General features: G+C 41.3%; 1 protein-coding gene across 1 annotated transcript in view; it reads right to left on the reverse strand.

The window, feature by feature from the left end:
• Positions 1-12,601, reverse strand: part of plcb3 (phospholipase C, beta 3 (phosphatidylinositol-specific)) — a 53,880-nt gene extending 41,279 nt beyond the window's left edge. Inside the window, exon 1 of the mRNA XM_083906833.1 lies at positions 12,393-12,601. Within this exon, the coding sequence (XP_083762959.1) occupies positions 12,393-12,491 (99 nt within the window). The 5' untranslated portion in view covers positions 12,492-12,601. The remainder of the gene's footprint in view (positions 1-12,392) is intronic.
• Between the last annotated feature and the right edge of the window lie 3,815 nt (positions 12,602-16,416).

Here is a 16,416-nt window from a genome sequence, read left to right on the forward strand (position 1 = left end):
AAAAATGCAAAACTGCACTCTGTAAAGTGCAGAGATGCTCTCAAAGAGTGTTGACACAGCTGCTCCGTATCTGCTTTACAGCATTTTCCATATGTACGGCCGAGGACATTTTCAAATGTCGACTCTGTTTCAAGTCTCCCATCTGAACATCTTGCTTCGCTGAATGATTTTGGCCACGGCGTGAGCCTCTGAGATGCTTCACTGACTGAGTGACGACTGCAGGGTCCTGTGTACCAATGCGAGACGTTTTAGGGGAACACTGGCGAATTGTAAGCTGGGTTGGGTTGCGTTTCCCAAACTGGCATCCGATGATGTTTTTCTGAATCTCTCCATCTATCTAACTTTTTTTTTTTTAAACCAAACCACTTGAGGCAGATGACCGGCCACACCCTGCTCCACACTTCTTCTTGTTAAAGGTCCCATATTATACCCTATTAACCCAAGTTAAACTAGGTCCTGGAGCCCTAATGAACATGTCTGTGTCACGCTTTAGTCAAAATATCATAAGGATGAAGCACAATAGCAGTTCAATAACTCTGCCAAAACAGCCTTTTTCAGAACGCTCGGTTTTGTGGCTGATCATTTACATGTGAATGAGACCCAGGTTAATACACATCCACTGCTTCCAGGGGAGTGTCGATCTAACTTAAGGCCACATTATACTTCTCCGACTGCGTATGCGTTATCCGAGTGCGTCACCACTGAGACGACTCGAGCCTTCATACTTCTGCGTCGTGGTAACGGATACGCGCTGCAATTTCCCGCCCGATCAGTAGGGGTCGCTGCACAAGGTTGTTGTGCTTCTGGCTACAGTGAGCAATGGCGGCGAGAGAGAAAGACTGTTGTTGTTGAAACAGTGGCCGTTTCACACTTTTCTGTGTCACGGAACGCAGTTTTAAGATAATTTGAGGCGAGAAATTGGCCATTTAGAGTCTAAACATGTGCTGTGTGTGTTAAGATATGACGTATTTATAGTTTGGCAGCGACGTTCTCGGCGGGGATCAGCTCCGCCTCTGTGGACGCTGGGTGCTCACAGTGAGCCGGCACAGAGCATCGCTATCTCGGCCTGTCCTGAGGACCAATCGCAGCTCTTGCCGTCTCCGTTGTCCCTTGACGGATGTATAAATGTATAATTCAATTTTGGTTTAAGGAAGACAAGAAAAGAAAAGCTACAAAATCCAATCAACACCAAAGTATATAGGTGGTTCCACCATCTCAAACTACTTTTTCCACAATAAATTTGCCATCGCTCTGCTTTTGTTCGAGAAAAACATTGCATTCAAAGATAATCTACAGGTTTCCAGATCATAAAGAAATAAAGATTTTCAACATTTTATGTCGAGATGCCTTTCCAAGAACAAAAGGTAACTTCAGACACCTACACAGGAAATCATTAGCACAAATCGAGAAACTTTTATTTACAATAAACACGCACCCTACTGTGTGCCTTTTGATGTGAGAGTGGGTGGTAAGGCTATAATTGGACCGGGGGCCCACTCGCTAATTAACCGCCATATGTAGAGACCTTCTGAAGTCTGACTTTTCCTCCTCTCTGCTCATTCTTTTCATGTCCATCATCCTCTTCCCCTCTCTCCTTCCTTTATTGATTGAAGATCAATGTCTCTTTCTTCATAGATGCCCTGACCCTCATTATCTGTGTCACCGCACACACACTTTTACAGATTATACATCGACTTCCATTCATTTGGACGGCTTCAACAAACCTTAACCCTAACCAGTTAATGCCTAACCTTAACCTTAACCTAACCACGATTCAAATCTCCCTCACAAATGAGGTTCTCTTGGGTTTTTTGGTCTCCACGAGGACGACTGGTCCTAACAAGGTTCAAAAGAGGTACAACACACACACACACACACACAAGATGGATGACCACCACTTAATGAGTTCTCTTCAACAATCACAATCTATTAAGAGCACAAAGACAAACATGTGGTCTCTCTGTCACTCTTCATACATGCACTTGTCCTCGCCACAAGTGTGTGTGTGTGTGTGTGTGTAGTCGTATCAGTCAGGAGAGAGAGAGCCATTAGTGAGGAACTGATAAAAAGAGGCTGATTCAAGTGCACCTTTGCTCGGTTTCTGAGTTTGTGTGTGTGAATGTGAATGTGTGTGTGTGTGTGTGTGTGTGTGTGGTGACGGCGTAGAGGCGTGGTGTGACAGAGAGAGAGAGTGAAGGCCAACATACGCTCAGTGCTCAGTGTGTGTTTGAACTGCTGCTTTGGCAACATGGTAAAAGTTGATGACAGTGGGTAACCTTTGGACTGAGAGTTAGTGAAGAGACAGAGAGAGAGAGAGAGAGGGAGAGAGGGAGGACTGAGGCCAGAGAGGGCAAAATAAATATAATATCTATAATATAATAAAATATCTATGGAAAATAAAATAGTAATGCACTTTTTGTTCTTTGTCCATAAACTGTTAACCCTGATTTATCTTATAATTATACCTTGAAAATGTGACAAAAATAACTATTGTTGGTCAAAAACAGTTTGTTCTCTTTTTTTAAGTCAAGTAGGGCTGCTGCAACAATTATTCATTGATTGGTTATTAATCAATTACTAAATGAATTGTCAACTATTTTGATAATCGGTAAGGGTTAGGGGGTGTTCTTTGAATAATTAAACCAAGTTTTCAGATTTTTCCAGCTTCTTAAATGTGTCCATATAAAAAAGAGACCATTAAAACTGAATCATTTTGGTGTGTGGACAAAACAAGACGTTGGAGAACGTCATCATTTCCGGGTTTTACGGACCAAAGCGTAGCTAGCTGTTTTGTGACAAGGTAGCCTCAAAATAGCCGTTACATGTGCTGCCTGGTGTAGCATGCCGGCATAGCGTGACAAATCTGCGAAAATTAAAATGACTAAAAAACCTGAAAACACACCATAAGGCCATGCTAAACACATATCCAAAATCAGACACAACTTGCTTTATAGATAGATATCGCAATCACAATAATCGCAATATTTTAGGACCATATCGTGTAGCTCTGATTAAAGGCCAAGTGTATCTTCTAAATACTAAAAAATAAAGGTTGCATAACGTTTTCATCCACATGACAAAAGCACAAAGAGCAGGCCAGAGCAAACGAGAGCAGAGACAGAAGTGGACGCACAGAGGAAGCAAAAGTCAAGAGAACAAAGCAACTGACAGAGACAAACACCAAGAGGAAGAGAAAGTGGTAAAGAGATGACAAAGCGTCACATTAACTTGCAGAGATACAATGAGGTCACATGTGTAGTAAAGACGAGGGGAAGTGTGTTCGAGCAGGAGGAGGAGGAGAGATGGAGCAGTCCAGATGTCAGTCCCACACTTCACATGTGGCTGTGGTTGACCTTCCACCTCTCTCCTCACTCTCCATCTCCCTCCCCTCCTTCGATCCATCCCTCGCTTCTCACCACTCTGTCAAGATGTCAGCAGTGTTTCTCAGCTCAGCGTCACAACTTCACACACGCCTGTGCTTCCTCCTCTTTCTCTCTGCGCTGAACGTCTATCCAGCGAGTGGATTTTGGTTTTCATAGCTGCAGCGTCCCACTGACAAAAGCTCTTCTCTAACAAAAGAGATCTGTTCCTAAGAGGAGAAACTTTTTCATTTTTGAAAAATGGCCTGTCATGTTTCAGGTGCAAAGTATTTTCCGAGCCGTTACAAAACCATCTCTCGTATATCAAACGCCGCCCGTGTTGTGAGAATAGTAAATGCTAACAGATGAACGGCGAGCGCACTGCGTTTCAGACGTTCTCAAAATATCTTGCAAAACTTGTGTCATGATCATTCATGGCTGCACGGTGTCGTGAGAAACGACCCCATAAATACAAATAAAGGAGCTGCTCAGTCCTGCAGGAGGGAAAGTACAGGAAGAATTTGTGATGAAAGGTGTTCTCATTGAACTTCTAAATGCGTCTTAGATGCTTATTCTGAGGAAATGAAAACATGATTCTTAGTTTAAAGGGGAATAAAAGCTAATATAAAAAACATAATTATGAATATTCTGCCAGTGGAGCCACCTAAAACCAAAACAGTGGAGCTTTAATAGCCACCGACTAGTAATAAAAATATTAAAAAGCAAAGAAATGTCTTTGTTTGTCTCACTTAACTCTTTTAAAAAGTGAATGCAGTAACAATTTACATGATATTATAGTAACGGCATGTGATATGGAGGAAATATTATGGTAATCTCATCTTATTCATAAGGCAATTTCCCAACTTGGAATCAATAATGATAATAGTGTCGTAATAAGGAGATTATTTCCAGGTAATAGCTTGGTAATAAGATTTATTGTAGAGTAATTCCCTCAAATGAAAATGTGTGTCCATTAAATTTGATAATAATTATCAAAATTAGCATTTACTTCCCAGTCTATACTGAATTATGAAAAACAGAACGTTACTATATGTACTTTCTTTCCAATGCACTAATTATGAAATTTAATGCACAAATTATGAATAACTGATACAATGTTATGAAGCTAAAACTCATGTAATGACCCACAAACATCCATTCCTCTCTCTCTGTTCATCTGAGTAAACAAAGTGTTCATTTTATTGCAAACGCTTCTCCATTTTTTAGCATTTTTGCTCAATTAAAATTCAGATTAATGGTTATTTTTAAAGACGCACTAAAAATCACTCAGACCGAGCTCAACATTTGGCTGTTGTTAAAATGATATTAAGTTTCCTGGATGCATCACACTACAGTTTCTCAGCTGAAATATGCTCCAGGAACACATGTTAAAAATGTGGCGAGGTGCTGTCAGAGGCTCACTGATTGAACGGCCTGCAGGCTGCTGCAGCAGCGTTAGCGTATATTTCCCCTCGGAAACTATTTCCGTTACAGCGAGCAAAAGAGTCAGTGTGGGAACTCCCAGCTGTCAGCTAACGCATCAAATCGCTGCATCGTCTACACATTTGTTGCAGGTGATGAAAACAGAAGACAGAAAAATGCCTCATCGTGATATCTGAGCATTGGACGACGATGACAATAGCATTAAACTCATCTTTGATGTCTTCGTCTGCTTTTTGTACGGAGTTTGTCTTGAGTGAAGTGCAGAGCGTACAAGGTCTAACAAAATAATCTCACCCAAATTACAGGAAACGGCCGTGAAATGCAACATTTTATGGTCCGTCGTGTGTTTTGCTCGAGTTACGAGGATGGGGGGGGACGCGAAAGTGGAGCCAAAACCTCTAATCTCAAAAAGATGTTACATTCCCCGTTCCTCCGTCTAATTAATGAACATCTCGTCATCCTACGCAAACTCCGCCCCGTAATTGTGCGAAGTAAATATAAACAAACAAATCAAAGCCAGAAATGTGTTTTTCCTCATAAAGGCCATGGCGAAGAAAACGTGTGTATTGAAGAGGATTAGGGCCACACAGGGAAAATATATTAATATTAAAAATATTAATTCTGACTTTAAACTCAGAACTCTGACTTTAGAACTCAGAATTCTCACTTTAGAACTCATAATTCTGACTTTAAAACTCAGAATTCTGAGAGTAACTGTCAGAATTCTGACTTTAAAGTCAGAACTCAAATATTTTTGTTCCTGTTTGGCCGTAACCCTCTTCCGTACATGTGGAAGTTGTGTTGTGCAGAAGAATAGTGGACAAACAGTGACTCTGATATTACTTTCCTGTTCAGTTTCATGGAAAGGTTCTCTCTCTGGCTTTATTAGTATAATAATAATAAAATCCAGTTGAATGAAAACTCACAAATACTCTGCAGAAGAAGAGGTAAATGTTAATGTTACGCGTTAGGATGGTTATTTATTTGACTTCTGTGTGCTTTTAAGATCCATATCAAAGCACTCTGCAGGCACACTAGTTGACAAAGTGCCAAGCTGCTCCGTAGACAAACTGTCTGTCCGTGTTTGTTTAATTGCTTGTTTAAAGAGGAATTTTAACTGAATTCCAAGTTGGACTTTCGACTAAATTGAATTGCAGCCCGGCCACAGAGGGCAGAGCCTCAGCAGCGGCGGCGGCGGCCGAGGCAAAGACAGAGGGAAGCAGGGAGGGAATGAGAGAGAGCGAGAGGGAAAATGGTTTGGCTCGGGAAGCCTTGCAACAAGCTGGAACAGGAAGTCATTCAACGTGAAATACACACCCAGAGCAACCACACACACAAACGCGCGTGCACGCATGTGAGCGCACATGTGTACACAAGCCAAAGCACAGAAGAAAAAAAAGGTCAATTTGGAATGCATTCTTCCTCCTCCTCCTCCTCCTCCCCCCTTACATGAGTCAGTGTCCATGTTTGTGTGTGTGTGGTTTGATGGGCCTACAGTAGAATTCCCCAGGCCATTAAGAAACAGAGGTTTAGTTGTGAGACCAAAAGATAAGACGGGAGGGGGGCGAGGAGTTGACAGCAGCCGCTCAGTGATCGACCAGTATGGGCTCTGTAGGAGAGGTGAATGAATCAAGGGGGGGGGGGGGAATATGAAAGAACAAGGAAAAGGAGATAAATATAGAAATGAAGCCATAGAAGAACAACACAGTGATGAGGAAGGAGGAGGAAGAAGGGGGAAGAACGCCGGGTTAGGGTCAAAAGTGGGTTTTTCATGTAAACAAAGTGCACTGCCCTTAGGCACTTTCTGGTTTTGGTGTGTGTCCCAATTCTATTCTCACTTTGCCAAATCCTTAAAGGAGCACGCCAAGTTTTTGGGACGACAGCGCAAAATGGTCAGATTTCCCTATAGAGCGCCGCAGTCGGGAAAATAAAACCACCATGTTCCCCCTTAAACGACTCATTTGTGAACGTTAACTTTGTTTTATTCACTAAAAGTCCCTCAATACATGATAAAGGATTAAATACAATTTTAAAAAAACAGATGTTTCGCACTTACACTTACAAAACTTACAACAGAATCATTTCTGGCATGCAAAGGCCACCGTAGTTCCCTGATGCACTTGAAAAAGGGAAGAACATTTCTTACAGACTGGACCTTTAAATGAAAACATTTAACCATTTTTTGTAGCTCCCATTTGGGTAGAAATAAAGTAACTTTCTTTTTTTTACTGTGGCACAATTACACTAAATTGCATTAACTTCCTGAATAGCAGAGTCTGTTTTAAAGGAAATTATACAATTTATAAAACAAACATTCATTCAGAAACACTACTTCATAACATACAAAATGCAAAAATAAGAGAGGAGAGAGTTGGAAAAAACACCTGTACATAGTTTCATATGTTTTATACTGTTCATATTTCAAATTTAACACACCAAATCGGGTGTTCATGTACAACTACAGTGCTTTTGCTTCATATATTGAAAGTTATTCTGGGGGAAAAAAGCACATCATTGATGTGAAGTCCATCTTTGTAAAGAATTAATGAAGTAATATGTTTAATAACAAGTTAATTTAGTTTTCACTTCATGATGCAAGAGTTTGAACCCAAGCACCAACAGATCTATACTTTAATTTTAACCGCAAGAGAAATGGCAAAGAAAAATGGGAGGATAAGATTTACATTATGGATTTGGCAGGAAATCCACTGGAGTGCCTTGTGAGACTAAACAGGAAAATATGCCGTTGAGTTTCTGACACGGTGAGGACGAGTAGAGGCGTTATTCAGGGGACAGTAGGGGATTAATGGGGAATGAGGCCCTCTCGCAGGTTTTAACAGGAAAAGCACAGGTGTCTCTGACATCATCAACAACGTCTTTGCTCACTTGGAGTAAGACAGGACAGCGAGCCTTCAGGGAACTCGACCGTCAGCCTTTCCTCGTATGACCTGTCAGTTTAGATCAGGGTTTCTCACTCCTGGTCCTGGGGAGCCACTGTCCTGCATTTTTTAGATGTTTCCCTGCTCCAACGACACCTGATTCAAATAAATATGTCGTCATCAGGCTTCAGCAGAGCTTAATGACGAGCTGACCGTTTGAATCAGGCGTGTTTAAGCAGGGAAACAGGACCAGGAGTGAGAAACCCAGGTTTAGATGATTTCTCAGGTGATGGTGGTTCAGGTTTTTAATGAGATTCAGGAATGCAGCCAAAACTTGTCAAACTGAAAACTAAAAGTTTTTTTATCTTGATTAATCATAAATAAATAATTAGTTACAGCTGATGTAATGCAATAATTGTAATAAGATGCCAAAGTCCACTTAATTTAACAATGCTTTGACAGTAACGTAAGCACTTTGGAGTGTAATTACCTTGCATTGCTTTCATAACACATTTGAGCAGAGTCATTTCTAAGACGTAATTATCCAACTGTGCAACAAATTCCAAAAAAGAAGGAATAAACAGCTCAAATATGACTCTATATGACTTTATTTATTTACACGTTTAGAGTCTGTTCATAGTGAAGCATGCAATATCAAGCATTTTTGTACTGTATTGGATTTTTACATTTTTATCCGTCTGATATCCTGTTACAGACACCTGAGCCAGTATTGAGTTTGATTAAATGTTCTTGCAAGGAAATTAACATGGCTTTGTGGACCTTTGATACCTTTGACAGCTATGATAGATAAAGGGATTGGTGTTTTGGGTCAGTGGACGAGCGTCTGTTAAGAAGCTTGTGTGTGCGTCAGTGTTGCCAGATCAGATTGACAGTCAGATTCCAGCCCAATCACATCTCAGAACCCCGCCCAATCCAATAAAAACCAGCCCAAACCACGATGTTGCCAGACACCCGTGTAAACCCGTAAAATCCTAACATGTACAACAGAAAACAAACACATCCAGAGCTTCATATCTGCATCAAATAACCATTAACATAAGTAGATAAATAAATAGGTTTTTGCAAATTGCAACAAACAAGAGCACAGTAAATCAAACTCTGGCATCCTAGTACCAGTCCTAGATTAGAAATATTGCCAGCTGCACATAAAAATGTGCACTTTAAAGCCATGTAGGCCGAATAAATTTCATTATTTACATCACAAATTACCTTTTTCCCGCCTGATGTAAACAAAAGTGGCCCAATTGGGCAGAAAACCACCCAATCTGGCAACACCGGCGTGCTTGGGTGTTCTCCAGGTTCTCCTGGCTTTCTCCCACAGTCCAACAACATGCAATATGGGGATTTAGGTAAATTGGACACTCCAGATTGACCTGATTTCCATCCCTAATCACGCCATGTGAGATATATTTCAGTGCATTTGCTTCAAGTTCAGGGAAAGTAGAAGCGTCACTTCTTACAAATCGCAATTTATGAAGCTGTAAGAATCCAATCAAACAGGATAACTTCACTGAATACTCCCAACTCCCTTGAGATCAAACCTGTATCATCTCAACCTCTTTTTATGATTAGAGTTCACGTCTTTGCTGTATATATTTCCCAAAGCAGAGTTCTAAATCTCCCAAAAAAAAAGGACAATTTGCTGATGGAGAGAAATAAAAAAAGGGAGACAGACAGGGGGAGAAAGCATGCACATGTTTTCAAGTGTTCACACACTTAATCTGCCACATAACCATTTCCTGGGAATTCCCTTTGAGCGGGTGAGAGAGGGAAGAAGACAGAGAGGGTTAGTGTGTGTGCGAGTAAAAGACACAGAGAAAGAACGAGAGGAAATCAAAAGGACATGGCGTTCACTGTTTGCGTGACAAGATCCTTCTCTGGAGGCCACACACAAACACTTTGTGCACACACATCACGTCATGATTCCAGAGTTGCGAGGCTCTGCTGCTGATCACTTGTTTACTTATGTTGACCATTTTTAATGGCCTTTGGCAGCAGTTTGCGTACAGTACAAACAGCCGCATGCAAGTGTCAACACCACACCTGACCACATAGCTGCACAGATATGGTAATAACACTGCAGCTCTGCAATACATGGACCGTCCACAGGAGGAGGGATGAGTGGCTGCAATACGACACGAGTATACGCGTCGGGCCGATACTGTTTACAATCAATGGCTTGGATATCGGGGGGGGGGGGGATATGAATTCTACCACTTTATCCTCCACAAGAGGGTCGCCACGCTCAGCCGACGTAGGTGAAAGGTGGTGAACACCCTGTGGCCACATATAGAGATTCTGATGCAATCCAAAAAAACCTCAAGTTCAGACAAATGAACCATTTATTCAGGGTCAAAGTCAAATTCAAGCACTTTCAAGGTCCACTTTCACACATATATGTACACATGCATGCTCAAAATGATTATTTCATTCTTTCGATCACAATAAAGCGATTGCATTCTGCTACAAACAATCAAAATCATGTTTTTTTAACAGCCCGGGACAGTCAGAATACCTGTTAAATGGTTGGAACATGTGTTTTTGAAATGTATGACTAAGAGTTTAACCCTTCTGTTACCAATCCTGTCGTCCCCGACCTCGCCTTTCACCCTATGTCAGCTGAAATTGACACAACACCCATGCACGACCCTCATGTGGAGGATAATGCGGTAGAAGATGGACGGACAGACACCAGAAAGCAGAGAAATGGAGCTTTGCGCCCATATACTTGTCATTACGGTACAAACTCAGGACTTCCACGGAACGACTGTCCAATCACGGACAAGATTCACCAGCTTCTCAATACTGTAATTCCTAAACGGTTGAATAACTGCCAGATATGAAAGTTATCTTGGAAAAAGGGGCAGAATCACTCAATCTTTGATTATTTTTTGACAATTCTACAGTAAATGTCTTCCAATTGCCACTCATGTGCTGTGTTTATCGTCTATTTCCCTCTCAATAGGAAGATCATTCACAAAATTGACATCAAGTGCTATCGAAGAAGAGCAAAAGACCATTAACTCCTGTTATAAACTCTCCAACAGACTTCCATTCAAAAGGACTTCTTTTTGCAACCTCCCTTGGTTTGCGGCATTACCTCCTATAGGCTTCATTTTTCAAACAGGAACACGACACACGTTTGTCTATGTTGTAGACAAGAAAAAAAAAACACACATATCTCACATACACGTGTTGTAATAGACAGAGACAGGGGTTCCTCCAAGTGGAAGACACAGGCTTAGTTAATCATTGACGGCCATTCAGACACATGGACACACATTTTCTCTGAGAAAACACACACACACACACACACACACACTCTTATTATGATGGGTTTAAGACTTAAATATGTGGAATTGAACCCAAACAACTTTTTCCTGATTTCCAGTTTGACAGGTCACAGGTGTTTTCTCCTCTGATCGCCAGGAGGGAGAAAAGAGAGAGAGAAAGAAAGAAAAAGAGGAGGAGAAGAAGTGGGTGTAAAAAAAAAGAGGGAAGCTCAACTAAACCTGAGCCTGCTAGAAAACCGGCCGAACAAGAATTCAGCATTCAACGACACACAACACACGCATTCAGGCTCTGCTGCCTGCTGGCAACTATGGGGGATTTTGTCTACGAGAGTCTCTGATTAACACACACACACACACACACACACACACACACACAAGCAGTGTTGTAATGTAACAGAGAACAAATACTTTGTTACTGTACTAAAGTAAAACATTCACATAGCTGTACTTTACTTTTAAACTGCTTTACCCTACAGTTGTTGACATTCACATGCAGTGTCCAGCTCATAGACAAACAGACTAGCAGAGCCAGGAATTGAACCCACAACCTTCCAGTTGAAAGACATTTTATATCGGAAAATGACTTATTTTTTTTCATAACTTGAGTTAATATTGAAGATGCACATAGGAAAAAAAATATGCTCTATGCATCAAATAGAAGAAGAAAAAGACAAAAACAAATAAAGCCCCCACCCAACACACAAAATCACCCAGAAAACAACAATAACAATGCTGGAAATAAATGAAAAACAAGAAAACAAACAAATGAGGAGATGACTCAATCTTATATTGCATATGTTGTTACATTCTTTCCTTATATATTAGCCATTTTCCCTGAAAACCACTTTTGTCGTAACAACTTAAGCTAACATAATGTTATAACAACTTAAGCTAACACAATGTCATTAAAACGTAAGCTAACATAATGTCACTAAACTTTAAGCCTTTTACTTAAATAATATTATTTAAAACAAAAAAAAAGTAACTTCAACTTCTACCAAAGTCACTCTCTGGTAAGATACTTAAGGTACTTTTACTCAAATATCACCTTTAAAGGTACTTTATACAAGACTGCACATAAGTATAGTGGGGCTACTGTGTTCACCGCAGCACTGTGTGTGTGTGTGTGTGTGCTCACACACCTGCACCCAACACATGCTCATTAACTGTGTCAACACACACACACACACACACACACACACTGGGCCTACTGTCAAAAACAGGTTGCCATGTCTCGTGTCGTCTCTTTGAGTCAAAGTGACTCTTTAATGACACAAACTGTGATTCATTATTTCGCCGAAAGCCTGTTAGCTCCACAGCTGTAGTAGAGTAAAGCAGCGTAAAGCACGCTGGGCTACGGAGGAAAGTTTCAAACATGTTTTTCTCTCACTACTCACCTCGTCCCACTTGATGAACTTCCCTCCTTTCTTCAGAGCTTCGTGGACGCACACGGGTTTGAGCTGCAGCGCGTGGACTCCCGGCTTGGCCCCGGCCATGGCGAGGGACTGCCTGCCCGGGTGCCAACGCCTAAACCCCGGCTGCGGTGAGCTGCACTCCTCGTAGGGGACAACAAAAACGCGCTTCCTTCCTCCGCTTCCACCCCGGAGCTCCTTCTTCTTCTTCTTCTTTTCCGGGGAGACGGCTGGCGGAGAGGCCGAGGCGCGCGCGCGCGGGTGGGGTGGAGTGGAGTGGAGGGGGGTGGGCGGCGTGGGAGTCTTTGCGAAAGTTTACGAGAGCTTTGCGGAGAGTTTGAAGAACATGAGTGGAGTCAGAGAAGGAAGACAGGATTCGTTCTGCTGCTTCCAGCGCGCACCGCCGCTATCTTGTCCGCGTCCACGCAAGCACCCGCGGTGGCGCGCATGTATAATTCGCCTTTTATTATGGGCTTTGATTCATATGTTTGTTTACTCGTGGAGAATCCTTTAATCGCGCACTTGAGCGATCCTTTCCTTCCTTCCTTCCTCCCATCTGCTCGACCCCTTCTCCTCTCCTTCAACTCTCCCCTCGCCCTCTCACTCCTCCACCAACTTTCTCTGCTTCCTCTCTCTCTTTCTCTCTCGTGTCTCCTCCTCTCCTCCCTACATGATTTCTATGAGGGGGAAAAAGAGAAGATTTCAGGATGAGAGAGAGAAAGGAGAGGAAGAATGATGCTGCTGACATGTATAACATATCAAATTATGAATAATGCAAAACTCTTCCATACAGTTAGGGGGCTCAAATTAAAAGAATTGTCCAAAATAAAGCAGCTAATCTTGTTTCTCGCATTCCATTATTATATAGAAGATTGTCAAAGAAGTAGCAGTGAAAGTGTTCCCTGTTCAGCAGCACATAATAAAACTTGGACGTATCTGCAGAATAAACCGTGCGTTTGCAGGAGCTGGAAGGAGGGCAAGAGAAATCAATCTGGTGACGCGATCCCTGTCTGGGCTCGAGATATCCTGACGTTTGTTCCTCAGCATGGAGGCGAGCACTTCACATAGATCATACGTGTCCCAGAATGCAACTCCCCTCCAAAAGCGAACTAACTAAGCAGCTGCTTGGGTTCACCCCATGGTCGTGTTTGGAAAATCCTGGATTTCTTTGGATGTATTCAGATATATAAATAGTGTTGAGCTTATGTTATTTGTTTTTCTTTTGGAGTTAGCAATTGTTAATTTAATGCACGTTGCAAAACCAAAGTTTAAGTTGTTTACGTTCACGTCGTTCAGCATCGACACACTTAAGGCCCTGGTATACTCACGCGTCAGGGTCCCGTAGTATCTGACTTCACCATCGGGTGGCGGTACAAGTCTGAACGCAGGGAACAGAACGCATTGCTAGCAAAGAAGAAGAGAACGATGCTACACCTCCCTCGGACACGTCTGGTTCGAGCGGCTCATCAGCTGAAAGGTCCGGGCAGGGGTGTCGTGGTGTCGGCCCGTTCAGGGGTCGCCAGGTCGAAGCTCGGACGACTTTCCTCGGCGACAATTTCTTCTGTTGTAGAAAGGTTTTTTTCTGCTTGGTGAGTGGGGCTTATACAGGGGGCCCAAGTCAGGTTAGGGCCCTACAAAGGCTTGGGTCGGCCCTGCAAATACCCATTAGTAGTTAGTGTTTTCTTTCTTTCTTTAATCTTTATTTAACCAGGAAGAAAGAAATCTGTTTTTTAACGAGGGCCAAAAAAAAGGCCTCAACAATTAAGTTATTATTCAGTTAAAATAATATGCTCACACAGTGCACAATACAAAAAAGAACATAAAGATCAAAACCAGTTCAGGGAAAACAGCAGCAGTTTTTCTTTTACAGTGCCTCAGAGTGTATATATATACTGTATATGCTGAAAATCCATTTCCATACTGTGACCTTGATGTATTAAATCTGCCTCTTTAAGTTGTCCTTGGCTGCAAATGTCTTTAGCAGGACAAATATAAAACTTCACTGTTTTTTGGAGCAGTCACAAATCTGCCGTAGGAAGCCATTGTGCTGCTGACTGCAGGTTAAACAAAGATTTTTTTTTTTTTCTTTAAAGTCATAATATAAGAGTTGATAATTTGATTTTCCAGTCAACATAATGAACTTACTTCATATTTACCTGCAGAAATAAAAGTGTTATTGGTCAGAGTCATTTCCTATCGCCAGTGTAATCTAATGACGTCATTGATTCTTTGAATTAATCATGCCTTTAATTGCTTTCCTCAGCGGCGACAGTGACAGATCGCTGTTGTCGTGGGTAATGTTATTAAAACATGAAAGCAGTTATCTCAGTTATTGGAAGCACAGCAATCAACCTCGACTTCATTTAAAGCAACATGAAGCAAGTGTCCGTGGCCGGTCCCATTGTGGCATATTTTATGAATGATGATATTATTATTATTATTATTATTATTATTAATAAACTCTGGAACAGGAAATGATTTCCAGGACCTCAGGTGGAGTCGTTAGGTAACTTTTCCCCCTCTGCGTCCGTGGTGTTTCGTGTCTTAAGAACCGTGAGAGCAAAAAGGAGGCTGCACAATTCCAGTCCGATCCGTTTCCAAATCCTGCTGCCAAGCAACATTATACGTTTCGGCTTCTCATACATAAAAAAAAAGAAAAACATTATGGAGCAACAGATTTTTTGGCAGCGATTCCCCACTCTCCAACTCCCTCACTACACCCAGCAGGAATGTCTGCTATGCTGCAGCCTGATGACTGAGTGAGTGATGGAGTGTTTTCACTTGACCAGATCCACAGAGCAGAAGAGGAGACACAAGAAGAAATGGTAATTTACATTTCCATGTGTGATACATATCGTACAAATAAAGTACCACTATGTAGAAACCTTTATCCAATGTTGATGTAGAAGGGCCTAGTCCTGACGCTCCTTTTTATTGTACTGTGCTGTTGTCATAAAAACAAATAAAAATGTATTTTAATATATTCTAAAAAGTACTGCTGTTTTGATAAAATTATACTCAAGTACAAGTAACAGTGCTGGTCTAAGTTAAAGGCGCCATATGTAAGAATGTGGCCAAAAACGGTTACTACACTCAAATTCATGATTTTTTTTTCCCTGCCATTGTAGCTCAGGCGTACCATAACTGGCAACCCGTGGTTGCTCTGCAACCGAGACTCTACTGACTGCAATAACTGGTAGACGGCGGTAGGTGGCACCCCGTGCCATTTCAAAACATAAACATGATTTGCGGTCTGCAAAACATTTTTTTTTAATGCGAATATTTTGTCTGTACTGTTGTTGTTGGGGAGTTCAGTTTGTTATATGAACATTATTCCTGAGTCTCTGTGACATATTGGGAGGATTTTATGGCCAGTTGCTTTAGATTTATTACATATTGCACCTTTAAAGTAGAAAAAGTAGCTTGTTACTTTTAGATAGATAGATAGATAGATAGATAGATAGATAGATAGATAGATAGATAGATAGATAGATAGATAGATAGATAGATAGATAGATAGATAGATAGATAGATAGATAGATAGATAGATAGATAGATAGATAGATAGATAGATAGATAACCTATCAGTCAAGATGGGTCAAAGGTCAGAAAACTTACAGTATATACAGAGGCTATAAGAATTAGCAATATAGAGCGTCTTATATCCTATTTTTCCGCTACTGAAATAACTTTGACTCAACATTTAAAACAAAGTGAAGTACAGTACTTCCGAAGTAAAATCACACATTTTAAAAAATGACTTCAAAAAGTACAAATACACACACAAAAAAAACTAATCAGTACAGTAATTCACTACCTGTGTGGCTGTAACTGAGTCCAGCACCGTGCAGGACTCAAATCTGTTGAATCGTCGCACGCACACTCTCACACAAACGGCACCTCTCAGATGACAACAAACAAAAAGAAAGATGGACACACACACACACACACACACACACACGCAAACAGGGATATTGTGTTTCTCAGACGAATAATAATAACCCTCCTC

Source organism: Microchirus variegatus, assembly GCF_963457635.1.
Source record: "Microchirus variegatus genome assembly, chromosome: 20".
Classification (NCBI taxonomy): domain Eukaryota; kingdom Metazoa; phylum Chordata; class Actinopteri; order Pleuronectiformes; family Soleidae; genus Microchirus; species Microchirus variegatus.